This window comes from Lynx canadensis, chromosome E3, assembly GCF_007474595.2.
Source record: "Lynx canadensis isolate LIC74 chromosome E3, mLynCan4.pri.v2, whole genome shotgun sequence".
Taxonomy (NCBI): Eukaryota; Metazoa; Chordata; class Mammalia; order Carnivora; family Felidae; genus Lynx; species Lynx canadensis.
Genome location: NC_044318.1, coordinates 31,082,570 through 31,101,623, shown reverse-complemented (window position 1 = coordinate 31,101,623; position 19,054 = coordinate 31,082,570). Strand labels below are relative to the sequence as shown.

The 19,054-nt window shown below is 52.2% G+C and overlaps 1 protein-coding gene and 1 long non-coding RNA gene across 2 annotated transcripts; one reads left to right on the top strand and one right to left on the bottom strand.

Annotated features, from left to right (window-relative positions):
* The first annotated feature begins 48 nt into the window (after positions 1 to 48).
* LOC115504431 lies at positions 49 to 1,171 on the top strand. The gene is made up of 4 exons (XR_003965694.1): positions 49 to 103; positions 432 to 526; positions 747 to 867; positions 951 to 1,171. It is a non-coding gene; the product is annotated as an uncharacterized LOC115504431 (long non-coding RNA).
* ABHD11 (abhydrolase domain containing 11) lies at positions 1,117 to 3,424 on the bottom strand. The gene is made up of 6 exons (XM_030301412.1): positions 3,236 to 3,424; positions 2,945 to 3,080; positions 2,257 to 2,430; positions 1,914 to 2,084; positions 1,612 to 1,793; positions 1,117 to 1,400 (listed from the first exon to the last, which is right to left on the bottom strand). Exons 1-6 carry the CDS (start codon positions 3,352 to 3,354, stop codon positions 1,268 to 1,270), a joined length of 915 nt encoding a protein of 304 aa, XP_030157272.1. The 5' UTR covers positions 3,355 to 3,424; the 3' UTR covers positions 1,117 to 1,267.
* Positions 3,425 to 19,054: the final 15,630 nt, after the last annotated feature.

Genomic DNA, 19,054 nt, shown 5'->3' with positions numbered 1-19,054 from the left:
TAGCCCGGAAGGGAGGGCAAAGGGCCATGTTGTCCGCGTGCCCCACCCCACTGACAAGAGTCCCAGTTACCAGGCCACCCTCTCTGTCTGGGGCCCTAGAGGGGTAAGTGTCCTTCTGAACCCACCTTGTCTCTTTCCTATGCAATGGGTGAGAACTTCTTTCTTCCTTGAGGGTCCAAACACCCTGTCCCCTGTTTAGCCCTGTGCCAGACAGAGGCCACACCTGCCACCCCCTCAGCGTGGCACGGTCCCCCTGCTCGACTTTCAGAGGTCCATGAGATGGGTACTGGGGGGCGGGAATGAAACTTTCCAGACCCCTCACCTCCTGACACTGGCATCAGAGCCCAGGCAAGGGCAGAAGGGTCCCGGGTGGGACACCTCATCCAGACAAGCTCCAGATCCCTGCTCCCTTCTCTGTCACTCTACAACAGAGCCCAGAATCGTGAGTCGCTGTAGCACTGGGGGACACCCAGACAGAGCCTTCGCTGGACCAAGTCCTCCAGGAGCGGGATGAAGCCATTGCCAAGTGAGAGGCAGATGCTTGCGGGGGGGGGGGAGGGCAGTGGGTGGCTCGCCCTCAGGGCTCTGTCCTGCTAGAGGAGAGAAGTCAGGCATTCCTGGAAGGAAAGCCACACACATACTCGCCTCGTCACAAGGCAGGGGCTGTGGCCACACGTGCCCACCCTCAGGGCCCAGAAGCAGATCTGCAGGGTTCAAGCTCAAGCTGTTCTCCCTGCCGCCTGCAGGAAGCAGGCAGTGGAGGCTGAGCTGGACACATGCAAAGCCAAGTTGCGAGCTGTGGAGGCCCAGCTGCTGGAGGTCCTGGAGGAGAAACTGAGGCTGAGGCAGGAGGTGGAGGCCTGGGAGGTAGGGTGGGAATGCCAGCCGGGCCTGGGAGGCATGGGGAAGAGGCACAGGGTCGGCCCTGAACCTGCTCTCCTGCCCCCCAGGAGGACATGCGGCTACTGGTGAGACAGCAGGTCGAGAGTCAGCTGCAGAGAGAATCCAGGGGCCCTCAGGGAGCCCCGGTGACCCCCAGAACTGCCAGGGCTCCCTGGGTCCGATTCCTCCTGGGTCAGTGGGGACGCTGGCGGTGACAGAGCTCAGCCCGGGGGCTTGGGAGCAGGGTCTTTATTCATTAAAACTTGAGGTCTGACCCTTCGCACCCTCATGCCCTCTCAGTGCCTGAGTCCTTTTGTGCGGAAGCGTGGAACAGGCTGCAGGGCCTTGAAGCCTGGGGCTTCCTGCCTCGTCTTGCCAGCAACTCTTAGGCTAGGAAGCCTCGGATGGCAGCCATGAAGTCCTGTGGGCAGTCAGCATGGATCCAATGGCCAGCATTGGGCACAGTCTGCATCTGGGCTTGAGGGAAGAGCCGCCTGATCTCAGAATGGTGGCTGGGACTGTCCGTCGAGGAGGAGGCCGCCCAGATGGGGGGGAGAGAGAAGTGGAGGCAAAGCAGGGAGGAGAGAGCTACGTGAACACACATGCCAGGGGTATTTGTGAACTCTCAGGCACCCCCCTGCCCGCACCGAAGCCCTCCCCAAGGCAGGATCCCCAGGCTGGGGCCTGGGTAAGTGGGGCATGCCCCTCCCGCCACCCAGTCTGGCTTACTGCACATATTGAGAGTTTCCACCCAGGAGGAAGAGGGTTGGCCCAGGGTAAGATTCTTGTCGTGGTGGGAAAGCCAAGATCTTGTCCACGTGCTGGGCCAATGCTTCCAAGTTCACCCTCCAGACGAAGCGCCCATCCACCTCCACCAGGTTGGTGAGCAGGAACTGACGCACGGCCGTGTCCTGTAGGGGTCCAGTAGTTGGGTGTGGGGGGCGGGGGAACCTCCGTGTGAGGCCTGGGGCTGCCACTCTTCCCTGGACAGGTCCCAGCCCACAACACCAGCCGGGACATGGATACATTACTTGGATAACAGTGCTGAGCTGCTGATCGGCCAGTTTTCGGGCAGAGGAGCGGGACATGTCATCTGGGACGTCTACAGCCCTCATGGCTGCCATGTAGGATGGGAAGTCTGAGTTGGATGTGGTCTCCACTGGGCTGATGTCCACAGCAATCAGGCGTTCCACCAGCTCTGGCTGGGTGAAAGAACCAAACTTGGGACCAGCCTTAGGGCAGACACAGTGGGTCTCAGGCATAGTCGCCAGATCCTGAATTTGGCCGTCCAAGGCTCAGTTGAGTCCCAGGTCGCCTGCTGGGCACTCATGGTCTACACTGGATGGGAAGAAGCCCTGTATAGGGACAGCTCACCCTCTGGAGTGCCAGCAGCATGGCCGTCCTGCCTCCCATGCTGTGGCCAACGAGGACACAGGGCACTAGGCCCAGCTGGGTCAGGAGATCCTGCACGTCTTGGCTCATGGCCTCGTAGCTCATGTCTGGGCTGTGGGGGCTGTCACCATGGTTCCGAGCATCCACTGTTAGCACCTGCGGAGCGGAGCGAGGGTGGGAAGAGCTGGCATCCACATTCAGGGCATAGAGAAGGCACGGCATTCCTGAAGGCTGAGGGGGTGGGGGGCGGGTAGGGAGCCTGGGGAAAGATATTGAAGTGGAAAACAGTTGGAGCACAGAAGGATGGGCTGCTGTAAAAGGTGGTAAGCCCCATCAACCCTGGTGAACAAACAGGGCTGGTCCCCTTACCAGGGAGGTGTTGGCACTTAGGCACTGGACAGCGAGCCTAGCTTGAAGATCTATTAACACGAATGAAGGACTGGATGGATGCAGGCACGACGGAATGAATGGGTCCACATAGGGCCACGGTGTGCCATGTGGCCTGCATCCTTAGAAGGTCAACCTCTTCCCTTCTGCTTAGAGAGACCGGCCACTCCTCGCCGGGTGTCTAGTAGGGAGGGCGGAAAAGCGGGGCCCGCCTTGGCCATCTCCCTAGCCCCGCCCAGCCAGGTCCCACCTCCCGGGGACCCCGCCTCTCCCGGAAGCTCACCCTCCGGCCAGTCTGCTGGGCCAGGGCCTTAGCGATGGAGTTGAAGTTGGTTTTGGAGCCGAAGAGCCCGTGCAGAAACACGAGGGCCGGGCGGGCCGCCTCTCCGTCCAGAAGTTTGTAGGAAAGCAGCACCGACCTGGAGGGAGGAGCAAGGATGGAGGAGGGGTCTAAACTGGCAGGGGAAGGGGTTTAGGGGAGCGGCCTGGGGGGGCGGGCGTAAGCGGAGGGGGCGGAGCCGAACTGAACGAGGTGGAGCGATGGACGGCCTCCCACATGGCGCCCTTGACTGACCTCCTCTCGGTGCCGCTTCGGCCACTGCTGCTGGGTGCGAGGGGCACCCTGGAGGCGCTGAGACTGGAGGGGCCGAGCCCCCTAAGGGGGAGCCTCCAGGCGCGGGACCAGCGGAGCATGCCCGGGAACAGCTACCAAGCGCACAGCTCTTCCTATCCCCTGGCTCCGCCTCCCGCCTTTGCTCAGAGCCCTGTCCAGTTCCGACTGCAGCTCCGCCTTCCATCCCGCCCACTACCGCGGAGTTCCCCGCCTCCTTTTTCGTTTCCTTACGTAATCCCAGAGTACCGTCTGTTCCCGCAGCTCCTCCTCTTGCGTCATTACGTAATCCCCTCAGCCACGACGCCAGCGGGTGAGAGAGCCGCCCTCGCCACGCCCCGGGCGGAGCCACCCTATGCCTTGGTCACGCCCCTTGAGAAGCACCGCCCAACGCCCTCCCGCCCCAGGCGCCGAGTCCTCGCGGAGAGTCAGGGTCCTGTGGCGTGGGAGTCCAAACCACGCCGTTTGGAATGTCCTGGATTTGGGGCGGGAGCCCTGGGCGGCCGCGGGACGGGTCCTTGGCAAGCCGAGGAGCCCCTGCCTTTGGCCAGCGCGCGCCCCACACCTGGCCTGCTCCTCTGCCCTCACGCCCCGCCTTGGGTGGGTGCCATGCTTTCTGTGCCGCAGGCGGGCGCGGAGAGGCGCCAAAAGTGGCTCCCGTCGTCGAGGCGCCGGCTTGGAGGCGTCGTGCTCCACAGCTGGGGGCCCAGGCAGGCCGGGTGGTGCACCTCTTTCCCATCCCGAAGTCCTGGACTCTAGAAAGAGCTAGGGGAAACTCTAGAGAGCTCATCTCCATCCACCCTCCATGCCCACCCTTTCGAGATGGGGAAACTGGGGCAAATGGCTTGTACAAGAGGCAGAACCAGAACGGCTGTCTGGTCTGCCATTCTTTCTATCTATCTGTCTGTCTGTCTGTCTATCTATCTATCTATCTATCTGCCATTCTTGATGCGAATCAAGGTGGGAAGCCAGGTGTTTGTACTGGAGGGTGTTTGCTTCGTTGAGCTGAAATGGGTCAGACCTCACGCCTCTTTACCAGCAGAGAAATAAACGATTCTCCCACCCTTGAACTCAGCACATCCCGCACATTAAAAAGCCTCCCTTTGGAAGCCTGACTGGCTGCCACCTTCTCTCCCCAGTCTGGGGCAGTGGTGGCAGTGGTGCTATGGTCTCAGGTCTCAGCCTGCTGCTCCTTTTACAGCATTCTTCTGCTCAGAAACCTTTAGAGACTCCCCACCCTTAAACTTGAGAGTTGAAACAGCATCCCTAGCATCCCCCAGTCTGATCCTACCTGCTTTTCCACCCATGCTTCCTATTCTCTTACTCCCCAATCAGAGATCTACATTGCACACCTTCCTTTTGGTCTTTATCCCGAAGACTCCCTCTGCTGAGATGGGCGGCTGCCTTCTAGATAGCTAGTGGCCCAAGTCCTGTACAACTGTAAATGTCCAGGATAGCTGCCACCTCCTCAAAAGCCTTCCCAGATTTCCCCGGTTGACACTAATCTCTTCTATCCTATGTTCTCAAAGCATTTGTCAGTCTGCCATATGGTATCCTAGAACTGGCTTTCTCTGTGTCCCCATAGGCTGGGAGTTCTGGAGGACCGGAGTCCTGTGTTGTTTATCTGGTGCAAAGTGCAATTGTAATCATTTTACCGAATGATCGTGAAGAGATTCAGGGTACTAGCTGAGGCTTAGGTGAAGGTTCACCTGGTGGCTGGGTCAGTGCCCCTTCCAGAGATGACATCTGGTCCAGCCAGGACTCTCACTCTTTAGGGCAGGCCTGATGGGAGTCAGGACCAGTAGGAGCATCTTTTTTTTTTTTTTTTTTAATTTTTAAAAAATCTTTACTTGTTTTTGAGAGAGACACAGAGTGCGAGTGGGGCAGAGAGAGAGGGAGACACAGAATCTGAAGCAGGTCCCAGGCTCTGAGCTGTCCCCACAGAGCCTGATGCAGAGCTCGAACCCATGAATGGTGAGATAATGACCTGAGCTGAAATCTGATGCTTAACCGACTGAGCCATCCAGGCTCCCCTGGTAGGATGCATCTTAACTCTAAGATGTAATAAATCCCTTGCCCCATAAAATGGCCTTCACCTTGAGTCAGCTTGGGGACTGGCAGTTGTTTTGTTCTAATGAAAGAAGGGCTTTAAGGTCACTGGGGACGCTAAACACACCAGGTGGTGTGATGATTTGTTACCAGCATAGTCATTAGGGGAGTGATGAGGACATCTGAGCCCAAAATGGGAGCCGATCCAAGGCATGGGAGGGGTCCTCAGAGGAGACATCAAGCAGGGTGTTTTTCTAGAATTGGCGGATGAAGAGGCTGGGGGTTGACATCGTGATGGTGATTCAGAAGGGTAGTATTTCAAAAGTGGTTTCAAACCACCCCCCACAGCTGCTCCAGCCTACAGTCTAGCCGGGTAACCTGAGCCTGGCCCACAACCCTTGACCATCTGCCCAGAGCCCTGGGTCTATGGCAGAAGCAGTCCGGAGACATTCCTGAGACCTGGGCCCAGGCCCCATCACGTGGCTGGTTAGGGCCTGGAGGCAAGCGGAAAAACCAGTTGGCTTGAGGTTTCCACTGAACACTCCAGAGAAAGTGGTGGGGCCTCGAGAGAGGGGTTGTCACCACCTGGGAAGGACTCTGGTGATGGAGTGCTGGGAAGGGGTCAACTTGGGGGCCGTCCACCCCTCCGCAGCTTGATAGGAACCGGCCAGCTCCTAACTGGTTTGTTGGTGAGGGTGTCCCTCTTGGGGGAGTGTCAGCTGTTGGAGGGGAGGCCTTCCGGAGCCCCTGAGACGCTGCGGTCACGCGGGGGGAGAGGGGTGCAGAATGAGACTGCACTGGGAGTCTTTACTCCCAGCGTCCCTTCCCAGCCGTCTGCAAGTCCCGGGGTAGTGGGAGGGTGTTGTCATCCTCATTTTACTGCCGGGAACATAGAGACGCCGGGAGGGGAATGACCCAGCTCCAGTCACTCAGCACGTGCGTGGCCCAGCCCGAATTCCTTCCCGGGAATGTGACTCCTAGTGCAGTGCTCCGGGTATCTAGCCACCTCCCTTCTGGCTGGGAAGCCGGGGCCCGAAGGGGTGCGGCCTGCGGCTTGCAGGCACCCGGCGCCCCGGGGGCGGCGGCGCTGAAGGGGTTAAGGCGGGGAGGCGGCGGGTGTCCCAGTCACCGCACCTGGCTCAGTATCGGTCACGTGGCCAGGGTTTCACCTGCCCCGCTGAGCAGGGACAATCGGGCCGCTTGTTTCCCGGTTGGTCGCCATGGCGACAGCAGCGCGCCTGGGGAGGTCAGCGGGGCAAATTCTTGCCTGCCGGCCGGGTGGGGCGAAGGTGTCGGTCGTGCTGGGGCGGCGCTCCCGGAGGACCCCTTGAGGTTTCCCGAGGGGCTGGCCTAGGGGTGGGGGGAGCGGGAGCCGGCCGCTAGGTGACTCCCTGCCCAGCTTCCTCCTGGTCTGGCCCAGCTCTGTCTTCTCAGATTTTGATCTTGCATTCTTTAAAAACAGGATCTTGTTTAACACTCACAGCAGCCTTTCCCACAGGAGCCTGGTAATCCCGGTGCCTCCCCGAGACTTACCAAGCCCTTTGAGAACATTCACTTTTTCCTTCCTTCCTTCAATAATAGCAGATACTTTGGAGCCTCTACTATGGGCTTTTCTAGACACAGACACCTTTCCAGACACAGCCATGAGCAAAACAGCAAACTCAGGGGCTGCTCACCAGTGGATGGAGCAGAGTGTTTATTTCCTTCAGACCAGGCTGGGAAGGCCCCTCGGGCCACGGATAGAAGGTGGGGACTGCTCAGGGTCATCCTGTAGCTCTGGTGTCCGAACCCCCTTGGGGGCCCTCTCTGCCACCTCCGGGCCCCTCCTGCACCCTGTCCCCTCTGAGCTTCCGGCCAGGCCCACAGACCTTCATGCCTGCTTTCATCTACTCTCTTCTCCCTTCCAGAAACACCCACGGGTCCTGCTAACTGCAATCTTCTCAACTTTTCTCCGACTTCCAGACTCATTTGCACACTGTACCCCTAGTAACACTCTCATCACAAGCACAAAGTGAGGAGGGTGAGGAGTAGAGGTGGCAGAGGGGGTCTATGTATTTTTTTTTACCCAGCAGCCTCCACTCCCCTGGAGAAACACCAGCCTGCAGGATACACTCCATCCTCCTCTGCCTGCGTTTCAGAGCCTTTATTTATTGAGCACCTACTATGTGCTGGGCACTGGGGTTGCAAGGATGAGCCCGGATCCGCTCACAGCCTGACAGTCTTGGGGGGGGGGGGGAGACACTAATGGTTGTGTCATCGCACACCCAGTAAATATTCAAAGGAAGAAACATAAAATCCAAGAATCCAGCTGGCCCTGGGGTGAGGTAGGGTGGCTCTGTAGAAGCGAGGCTTGAACGGAGGTCTAAAGGATGAGTAGGAGGGGGGCTGGGCAAAGTGCTTATGGTGGAGGAGGTGGGAACATTCTGTGCAATGGGAGAGCCATCCCCCTCCCAAGGCAGACTCTTAGGAGTCATTCCAGATGCCTCCTCCTTCCTTACCTCCCCCACCCCCACCCCATCCCTCACCAAGTTCCTACTGATTTTAATCTTCCGAATGGCTCTGATATCCACCCTCTCCTGTCCAACACCTCGACCCCATCTCTCCTCCTGGGGTGGCCAACTCCCCAGTGGACTTGTTGTCCATTTTGGCCTTTCTAGTCATTTCCCCGCATGGTGGACAGCATGATTTTTTCCAAACATATAATGTATTTCTGTGTTAATCTAGTTGGTTCTTTCCTATGTTTTCCTGCTTTTCTGTGCTTATTGCCCCTGGGGATGCATATGGCTGACCCAAGAGCAGAAAAGCTGGTTTGTATGTTTCAAAAGCTGAAGCCCTTCGGGGAAGGGAATTTCTCAGCAGAGATAAGAGCTTGGCCCAGAATGGGAGGGGGACCTGCCACCTGCTTCTTGGCAGGCCCTCCAGAGCGGAAACAGCTTATGGGTCTACTAGGCAGGCAGCTTGTAACATTTTCCCCGGTCCCAAGCCCAAAGCAGACACAGTACAGGGCGCAGGACCGAAGGGGCCATTGAATCAGTTGACGATGTCTCAGCAGTCATCTGTTGCATGAAGGCTCAATACTGTCCAACCTGTCCCTCTCTCAGCAACTCCCCCCAAGCAGATTTGGCCCTGTTGAATATCCTGGAATTATGGCCCAGCCTCAGCAGGATTGAAGTTCAACTTGTCTCCAACGGCCTTGGGAGAACGGGGAGCATCACAGAAATAGTGTCATCGCGTGTTGAAGTTTGTAGACTGACTTTCATAATTGCGAAAATGCCGTGCACATCCTTCCACGATTGGCTTTCTTTTTAAATCAATAGTCCAATAATTCATTCGACAAATATTTACTGAGCATGTGCTAATGCCAATTATGATTTTTAAAGCTAGGGGTATGGCAATTACATGGCCCTATTCCTCAAGGAACACAAAAAACCAAAACCCCAAATTCTCTGCTTTTCTACTGTTCGGTGGGGGAGACCAGCTGTACATAAATAAACAAAGAAATAAATATGTAAGTATAAATTGTGTTAAGTTCAGTGAGCAGGATACTGTGTTCATTGTGTGGTAAGGAAAGGCCTCCAGTAAGGTGAAATCTGAAGGATAGGAAGGAGGGGGTCATATGAACACCAGGGGTAAAAGTGGTCTAGGCAGAGGTAGTAGTGTATGCAAAGGCCCTGAGGTGCACAGAGGAAGCAAGAAGAGAAAAGCATATATGATGTGGCCTGGGGTTGGTCCAAGCAGGGGCCTGGGAGGGGATTTGGTCTTTATTCTAAGAAAAATGAGAGCCAGTGAAGGGTTTAAGGAGGGAGAGACATGATTTACATTTTTCTAATATTTATATATTTATTTTGAGAGAGAGAAAGAGAGAGGATGCACAGGGGAAAAGCATAGTGAGAGGGAGAGAGAGAATCCCAAGCAGGCTCCACGCCATCAACGCAGTGCCCAACATGGGGCTCGATCCCATGAACCCTGAGATCATGACCTGAACCGAAATCAAAAGGTGGATGCTTGGGGCGCCTGGGTGGCGCAGTCGGTTAAGCGTCCGACTTCAGCCAGGTCACGATCTCGCGATCCGTGAGTTCGAGCCCCGCGTCAAGCTCTGGGCTGATGGCTCAGAGCCTGGAGCCTGTTTCCGATTCTGTGTCTCCCTCTCTCTCTGCCCCTCCCCCGTTCATGCTCTGTCTCTCTGTGTCCCAAAAATAAATGAACGTTGAAAAAAAAAATTAAAAAAAAAAAAAAAAAAGAGGTGGATGCTTAACTGACTGAGCCACCGAGGTGCCCTGACATGATTTACATTTTTATAGGACTGTTTGGCTGCACAGGGGAGGGTAGAAGGACAGACCAAAGGGCACACGGAGGAGAGGAAGGAAAATCAGCCCGGACACTACTGTGGTTGTCCAGTTAGGACATGATGCCAACTTCCGGCTGGGAGGCAGCCCTGGAGGTAGAGAAAGGTAGAGCTGAGATATGTTTTGGAGTTAGAATCAGTGGGGTTTGATGAAGCATTGGATGGGTAGAGAGGAAGACGGTGGTGAGGGAAAGGAAGGAGTCAAGGACAACTCCCAGGTTTCTGGGCGGACCGCATGGGTGGGTAGTTGCGCCATTTACTGAGATGGACAAGGCCGGAGAGGAACATTTTTTCCAGTCTACACGGTACTACTAGGGAGGGACAATCTAGAGTTCTACTTGAGCCATGTTAAGTTTGAGATGCCCTTGAGATATCATAACACTTAATATTTATGGAGCACTTAACATTTGCCAAACACTGTTCTAAGTGCTTTATGTCCATTAAGTCGTTTCATCCATTAATGGCTGTATTATTTATTGATCCCTCTCTAGAGCCGAGAGCATTGAGCCACAGAGAGGTTAATTAACTGCCCACCATCACAAAGCTTGCAAGCTGCAGGACCAGGATCCAGGGTTCTGAGGGGGAGGGAGCAATCACCCAGGTCAAAAGTTGCTGAGAGTGAGTAAGCTCCGGATAGAAAGAAAAGTGACCGTTGGCCATAGCAACCTGGAGGCCACCAGGGACCCTGCCGGGAGCAGCTTGGAGTGGCGAAGGGAAGGAGCAGAGAGGAGAGGCTGGTTGGCATGTGGGAGGGGAGGAGGCAGAATCAGGGGTGAGCAGGGAAATGGGGTGGTCTTTGTTTGCAGATGTGAAGTCAAGGAAACTTCTCTTTTTGCAAGAGAAAGAAGGTATTTCTGAGGGATACGTTTCTTTTTCTTTTTTTAATGTTTATTTATTGTTTTGAGAGAGAGAAAGCATGAGCAGGGGAGGGGCAGAGAGAGAGGGGGATAGAGAATCCGAAGTGGGCTCTTTACTGACAGCAGACAGCCTGATATGGGGCTTGAACCTACAAACAGTGAGACCATGATCTGAACCGAAGTCGGATGCTTAACTGACTAAGCCACCCAGGCATCCCTGTTTGTTTTTTAAACATAAACCACCATATCATTTACACATGTTAAGAAGTGATAATCCCCTGGGGTACCTGGCTGGCTCAGTGGGAAGAGCATGTGACTCTTGATCTCGAGGTCATGCGTTCGAGTCCCACGTTGGGTGGAGAAATGACTTAAATAAATAAATAAATAAATAAACTTAAAAAAAAAAAAGAAGTAATAATTCCTTAATATTATCAATTATCTTACTCAATGTTCCAATTTCAAATTGTCTCATAAATACCATCAACTTTAACAGTTTGAATCAGCAATCAATGAGTGGCCACAGCTAGGATTGGTTGCTAGATCTTTTTAGGTCTCTTTTGATCTATAGATTCCCCGACATCTCAGGTTTTTCCCTTGATTTCTTTTTGGGGGGAAGGTCAACGAAAAACCCAGTTGTCATTTTGCAGACTATGTTCCGTGTTACTTTGTTCCACTTACTTACCGGGTACATTAATGCTGGATCTAGGAAAGTGATCAGATTCAGATTGTATTTATTTGTTTATTTTTCTGCAACACTACTTTATGAGAGACAGTGTACTTGATTAAGAAAAAAAATTTAAAAAAAAAAAAAATTTTTTTTTTTCAACGTTTATTTATTTTTTTGGGACAGAGAGAGACAGAGCATGAACGGGGGAGGGGCAGAGAGAGAGGGAGACACAGAATCGGAAACAGGCTCCAGGCTCTGAGCCATCAACCCAGAGCCCGACGCGGGGCTCGAACTCACGGACTGCGAGATCGTGACCTGGCTGAAGTCGGACGCTTAACCGACTGCGCCACCCAGGCGCCCCGAAAAAAAATTTTTTAATGTTTATTTTTGAGAGACAGAGAGAGAGCAAGAGGGAGAGAGCAGAAACAGAGGGAGATAACAGAATCCAAAGCAGGCTCCACGCTCTGAGCTGTCAGCACAGAGCCTGATGCAGGGCTCAAACTCATGAGCCATGAGATCATGACCTGAGCCGAAATCAGATGCTTAACCGACTGAGCCACCCAGGCGCCGTCCCCCCACCCCCCCCACCCCCCTTTTTAAGGACAGCCAAGTTGTACTGGTTAGGACATCTTTGGCTGGAAAACCCAGGTCAAACTTGCCTTAAGCAAAAAGAAAAGTTGTGTCCCCCATAGCCAGAGATCTAAGGAGGGTGAGGGCCCAGAGAACAGGCAGTTATAACCGGGTAGAAAATATTTCCAGGGCTGCAAGTTCCTCCTCTTCAGAGGGATGCCCTCATCAAAATCATCCCCAGGCTCATTCTCTGCAGGCTTCAATTTGGCGATAGAATTCCAGATGCCATCACCTAACAAGACAACATCCAAGTAAAGACAGAGTGCTCTCTTTCTTAGAAATGTAGAAGCCTATCCCTTCTGCCTCCCAGACTCTGGGCTCTGAGCTGTCAGCACAGAGCCCCACGCGGGGCTGGAACCCAGGAATGGTGAGATCATGACCTGAGCCAAAGGTGGATGCTTGACTGACTGAGCCACCCAGCTGCCCCTCAAATTGCCCTTTAAAACGGTGGTATCGATATATCCTCCCCCAGCAGGGGAGAGGGCAAAGGAGAGACATGGCATGCAACCTGGGCTCTAGCGTACCAGATTGCCCGGGGTTCAAAGCCCAGATCCCCTGTGTGAATTCTGGGCAAATAGTACAACGCTTCTATGCCTCAGTTTGCCTGTCTGTAAAAATGGGGGTGATGATGATGATACCACTTGATATCACTTGGTAACCCTTGTGCTTACAAGCTGTTAGCTGTTATTTTCTCTCAGGTGGAATATCCTCGAAGTGCTGATTATTGTCTCCAATTCCTGTCTGGTCTTCTCTGTACCGCCTGGAGTCTGACTTTTCCAGACTGGGTTATTCTTGTCTTCTGAGGGTGAGAGAGAGAGATGCGGAGCTATTTGGTTTTCCCAGGTTACTGGTTTGCTACAGTTCCCTTTGCTTCTTCAGGCTTGGGGGTGGAATGGCTCCCCACCGTTGTTAGTTTCTTCATACCTCAGTGTCTTAGTTACTGAGTCCCCTAGCTCCATTCATGCCTCTCTGTATATAATCCCGCCAGTAGAATCTCTTCCAAATCCAGCGTGCTGTCTGCTGCCTTCCAGGCCCCCCCGATACAATTGGTTTTTATTTTTTATTTTTTTTAAATTTTTATTTTATTTTTATTTTTTTTAATTTTTTTTTAAATGTTTTGTTTATTTTTGAGACAGAGAGAGACAGAGCATGAACCGGGGAGGGGCAGAGAGAGAGGGAGACACAGAATCCGGAGCAGGCTCCAGGCTCCGAGCTGTCAGCACAGAGCCCGATGCGGGGCTCGAACTCACAAACCGCGAGATCATGACCTGAGCCAAAGTCGGACACTTAACCAACTGAGCCATCCAGGCGCCCCTACAATTGGTTTTTAAAGTTTGCCAATCTCGGGGCACCTGGGTGGCTCAGTTGGCCAGGTGGCTGACTCGTGATTTCAGCTCAGGTCATGATCTCATGGTTTGTGAGTTCGAGCCCTGCTCCACACTGATGGTGCAGAGCCTGCTTGGGATTCTCTCTCTCTGTCTCTTCTACCCCTCCCACACACCCTCTCTCTCAAAATAAATAAATTTAAAAAAAAATTTGCCAATCTGAAAAGGCAGGGAAAAAACCTTGTTTAATTTAGAGAATTTAGAGAAATATTGTTTAATTTTTTTTTTAACGTTTATTTATTTTTGAGACAGAGAGAGACAGAGCATGAACGGGGGAGGGGCAGAGAGAGAGGGAGACACAGAATCGGAAACAGGCTCCAGGCTCTGAGCCGTCAGCCCAGAGCCCGACGCGGGGCTCGAACTCACGGAACACGAGATCGTGACCTGAGCTGAAGTCGGACGCTTAACCGACTGCGCCACCCAGGCGCCCCAGGAGAAATATTGTTTAATAGGGAAGTTATGCATCGTTTCATACATTTATTAGCATAAGAGTTCTTTTTGTAATTGCTTTTTCCCTTTGCCAATTATTCTATTGGCTTATCGTACTCTCTTTTATTGATTTGCGGGAACTCTTTTTATATTAGGTATATGAACCATTTTTCTGTTGTATATGATACAAATATTTTTTTGTTTCTTCGGGTTGAAATTTATTTTTCCTCTCTATACAAAATCTTAAACTTGTGGTAAAAAATACATAATATAAACGTTACCGTCTTAACCCATTTTTAAGGGTACAGTTCCATAGTGGTAAATGTATTTACCCTGTTGTGAAATATGTAGCCAGAACTATTTCATGTTATAAATCTGAAACTTTATACTCCTTAGACAATAACTCCTTTCTCCCCCTGCTCCCCTTGTCCTAGCTTTTGGTAATCACCACTCTGCTATCTGTTTTTATGAATTTGACTGTTCTAGATGCCTCATATAAGTAGAATGACACAGCGTTTGTCTTTTTGTGACTGGGTTATTTCACTTAGCAGAATGTCCTCAAGATCCACCCATGTTGTAGCAGGTGTCAGAATTTCTCTCCTTTTTAAGGCTAAATCACATTGCATTGTATGGAGAGGCCACCCAATCTCGACTACCATAGATGACATTTGCTTTGCTGCCACGCCCTTGGCTTCTGTGACTAGCGATAGGAACAGGAGTATGCCAATATGACTTTTGAGCCCCTGCTTTCAATACTTTTAGGTATCTAACCCAGAAGTGGAATTGTTTGATCCATGCGCGTTGCTATTTTTAGTTTTTTTGAGGAGCTGCTATATTGTTTTCCACAGCAGCTCTACCGGTAGACGTTCCCACCAACAGTGCACAAGGCTCAAATCTTCAAACTTCAAAAACGGGGGGGGGGGAAGGAAGGAGGCGGGGAAGGAAGAAGGGACGAAAGAGCAAAAAGAAGAGAAAGAAAGAGAAGGAAGGAAGGAGGAAGAAGGAAGGAAGAAGGAAGGGGAAGGAAGGGAAGGCAGGAAGAAGGGAAAGAGGCGGAAGGACAGACAGGAGCGGAAGTCAGGAGGAGGAGGAGTACTGCGAAGAACGAAGGCAAGGGAGGACTGAAGAGTAAGGAAGAGTTTGGCTCAGTACCATGACAGCAGACTCTGCGTCCTGTTCATCCTTCTCGCCCTCCCTCCCTATTCCTCCTCCCTCTTCCATTCTTCCTCCTCTTCTTCTTCTTCTTCTTTCCTTTCTTTTCTTTCTTTCTTCTTCTTTCTTTCTTCTTCTTTCGTCATAGTACATAGTAGCCATCTTAATGGGGGTGAGGTGGTATCTAATTGTGGCTTTGATTTGCATTTCCCTAATGATTAGTGATGTTGAGCATCTTTTCATATGTGCTTATCGGCCATTCATATATCTTCTTTGCTTTGGAGAGACATCTAGCCAAATCCTTTGCCTGTTTTTGAATTGGTGTTAAATTTTAGAAGTTCTCTGTATATTTTTGATATTAATTCCCTACCAGATATATGATTTGCAAGTATTTTCTCCCATTCTGTGGGTTGCCTTTTCACTCTGTCCGTAAGTGTCCTTTGATGCATAAAGTTTTAAATTTTCTTTTTTTTTAATGTTTGTTTATTCAGGTTTGAGAGAGAGAGAGAGAGAGAGAGAGAGCGAGCATGTGCACGCAGGGAGGGGCAGAGAGAGAGGGAGAGAGAGCAGAGCCCATCAATGCAGAGCCTGATGCGGAGCTTTAACTCACAAATCGTGAGATCATGACCTAAGCCGAACCCAAGTGTCGGACACTCAACTGACTAAGTCACCTAGGTGCCCCTTAAATTTTCATCAGGTCCAATTTGTCTATTTTTTTCCCTTTTGTTGTCTGTGCCTTTGGTGTTATAACCACGATACTGGTGACAAGTCCAATGCTGTGGAGCTTTTGCGGTATGTTTTCTTCTTAGAGTTTTATAGGCTCAGCTCGTATGTGTAGGTCTTTGATCTATTTTGAGTTAATTCTTGTCTGTGTAAAGGTTTAGCTTCATCTTCTGCATGTGAATATCCAGTTTTCCCAGCACCATTTGTGGAAGAGACTATTCTGTCTCCAGTAAGTTCTCTTGGCACCCTTATTGAAATCAGGAGCCTGGACGGCTCAGTCGGAAGAGCCTGCAACTCTTGATCTCGGGGAGTCGTGAGTTCGAGCCCCACATTGCGTGTAGGAATTACTTAAAATAAATAAAGAAAATAAAGAAAATCTGGGGCGCCTGGGTGGCTCAGTCGATTAAGCCATGATAAGTTGAATCATGCTAAAAGGAGACCGTATTACTCTGCTCCAAAGTGTCTTCAACTAGAAATGGTCAATGAGGTGAGAAATGGTTGAGAAGACAACGCATTTTGTTTTTTTTTTTAGGTGTCCTTTGCTGGGAGTATAGCTCTGAAACATTTGTTCGTGTTGTTTTGATTAGGCTTATGTTCTTACCAGATGACAATAGATGCCGTGGGATTGTTTAAAAGGGGGAAGTGATTTGGGTACAGAGTGACAAATGCCATGGTGTCCTCCTGGATGGACAGGACTCTGTGGGAAGAGGCTGGCTGTCAGGGAAGCTTCCTTCAGCTAAGACGTGAAATGACCTGTAAACTTGCCAAGAGGGGCGAGGTGAGAGTGGGGAAGCTGGACAGAACAGAGAACAACTTGTGGTGAGAGGCTTGGGGCCTGGAGAGGGCAGGGTTTCTGAAGAAATGAAGGAAATCCAGAGGGGATGGGCCTTGGTGGTTGGGGTGGGGAGGACGTGAGCCAATATGGAGGCAATCATGGCGCATGGGTCTGGGTGGGATCCTGAGAGCCATAGGGAGTAGGGGACTGGAAGGATTTTAAGTAAGCGAGTGATATGGTCAGATTGAACTGTCACCTGGCTATTCTGAGGGGAGTGGCTTGGACAGGGGCATAGCCGGGTTGGGGAGGGAGCCTGGAGCCAGGTGACCCTCTTGGGGCTGTTACTGAAAGATGGTGGTGGCCTGGTTAGAGTCATGGCAGCAAGTGGGGAAGAAGACAGGTGGACACATCTAGAAATAGTGACGAGGTTGACAGGCCAGGGGCTGGTCATTGGCAGGAGGGCCATCAGCTGGTGAGCCTTGGTGGCCTCATTTTGTAATGCCTACCCTGCGGGGTTCTTTGGGGGTCAAGTAGATCAGGGACGGTATCACCTCTTTTACAGATGAGTGAGAGTTGGCGAGAGACATGCCCAAGGTCCGTCAGCGAGCACAAGAGCCCGCACTCTTGCTCCCTTAACCTGCTTTGCAGAACATACTTGTCTTGGCACAGATGACCTTGAATGGAGCCCTGGTAGGGGAGGGAGAAGGAAGGTACTGTCTGTTCTTCCAGGCCTGCCACAGACCTTGAGGGAGCCACAATAAATGCTGTGTTTGTTTGATAAAGCACTTGGCTTTTGGTCCGGGCAGGAGGAAGAGCTGGAACAGGTGTGGCAAGCCCTGGGCAGCCTGAGGCACAACGGTGGGAGGTGGAATGGGACAGAGCCTGGCAGGGGGTGTCCGGGGCTGTGGATTTTGAAGAAACCGAGGACTTTCTCATGGCCCAGCCATTGCCCTCATGTTCCCAGGCTCCTGCCTGGCTGAATAACCCAAAACACTGGTACCAGTTCACGTTGATTGAAGTCCTTTTGCGTGCCAAGCGTTGTGCTAGGTGGAAAAGCACGCAGTCATGCCTTCCTTCCACAAATGGGCGCTGGCCTGCGCTGGGTGCTGCAGATGGACAGAAGCTGGGGACAGTGCCCCTGAGCTTGGGGGATGACCTTGTGGTGGGAAGTCTGATGAGAAAAACCAACATGGGGCGACTTGGTGGCTCAGTGGGTTAAGTGTCTGACTTCAGCTCAGGTCACGATCTCAGAGTTCTTGGGTTCGAGCCCCGCATCGGACTCTGTGCTGACAGCTCAGAGCCTGGAGCCTGCTTTCGATTCTGTGTCTTCCTGTCTCTCTCTGCCACCCCTCTGCTCACACTCTGTCTCTCAAAAATGAATATATGTTAAAAAAAAAAAAAAAAAAAGGCGGGGCACCCAGGTGGCTCAGCCGGTTGTCGCAGGTCATGATCTCCCAGTTCATGAGTTCGAGACCTGCGTCGGGCTCTGTGCTGACAGCTCAGAGCCTGGAGCCTGCTTCGGATTCTGTGTCTCCCTCTCTCTCTGCCCCATGCCCACTCATGTTCTGTCTCTCTCTGTCTTAAAAATAAATAAAACATTAAAAAAAATTTATATATATAAAAAAAAGCGTATGACTTTGGCTCAGGTCATGAACTCGTGGTTCGTGAGTTCAAGCCCCACATTGAACTCTCTGCTGTCAGCACAGAGCCTGCTTGGGATCCTCTGTCTCCCTCTCTCTGCCCCTCCCCCACTTGTGCTCGCTCTCTCAAACATAAATAAAGATTTAAAAAAAAAGAGAAAGAGAAAGAAACAAAACAACATAGTGCTGTGATGGGGTGAGAATAGGCTGAACGGGAACCCAGAAGATGACTCAGCTAATCCTCGACATCGCCTGGTGCCATTATCATACCCATTTTGCGGATGAGGAAGCCGAGGCTCAGAGGAGCGAACTTCCCGGCTTACCCTGTCGATTTGGTTCTAATTTTCTTCTGCAAGGGGTGATAAGGATAAAAACGGGGAAAGGGGAACCTGGGTGCCTCAGTTAAGCATCCAACTTCGCTCAAGTCATGATCTCGCGGTTCACGAGTTCGAGCCCCGTGTTGGTCTCTGTGCTGACAGCTCAGAAGCCTGGGGCCTGCTTTAGATTCTGTGTTCCCTCTTTCTCTGCCCCTCCCCTGCTTGCACTCTCTCTCTCTCTCTCTCTCTCAAAAATAAATAAAAACGTTCAAAAAAGGATAAAAACAGGGATGGAAAATACAAGTTAGAGGGGCCCTCATGGACCACCTGGTTCAACCCCCTGGTTGAAATGGTGGAGAAACTGAGACCCAGAAGGGGAAGGGAAGTGCTCAGAGGCACACGGAGAAAAGATCTAGAAACTACTCTCTCTCAGTCCAGGGTGTTCTTCACATCAAATGCCTGTCTCTCCTCCAGCCTGCTGAAGTTTTCCCGGATCTTTCCCGTGAGACCCCCCTCAGCCTGTGGTCTGCATGCCCGTGTATAGACCCTAAACTCTAAAAGCATAAGAGCAGGTAGAGTTAGGACAGGCCCTGGAGCTTGGCAAGTGTGTGTGTGCGCGTGCGTGTGCGCGGGTCAGGGAGGAGCGCTGGATGGGACAGGAGACCTCACTGCCCCCAGGGGGCCCCCGGGGAGCCCAGGCTTGGGAAGAGACCAGGGAGCCAGGGGAGGAGCTGAGGGCCTCCCACCCAAGGGGCTGTCTCCCTTCTCTGTCACATCCTTCTGGCTCAGGGGCACTGGGGGTGGGCTGCAGGGC

Bases quoted from the DNA above. Each gene is read 5' to 3' on its own strand.
- ABHD11 (XM_030301412.1), bottom strand. From the start codon at position 3,354: ATGCTCCGCTGGTCCCGCGCCTGGAGGCTCCCCCTTAGGGGGCTCGGC. The intron at 3,081-3,235 runs GTCAGTCAAGGG...TCCTCCCTCCAG, and splicing joins CGAAGCGGCACCGAGAGGAG to GTCGGTGCTGCTTTCCTACA. The intron at 1,794-1,913 runs GTAATGTATCCA...GGACCCCTACAG, and splicing joins AGCTCAGCACTGTTATCCAA to GACACGGCCGTGCGTCAGTT.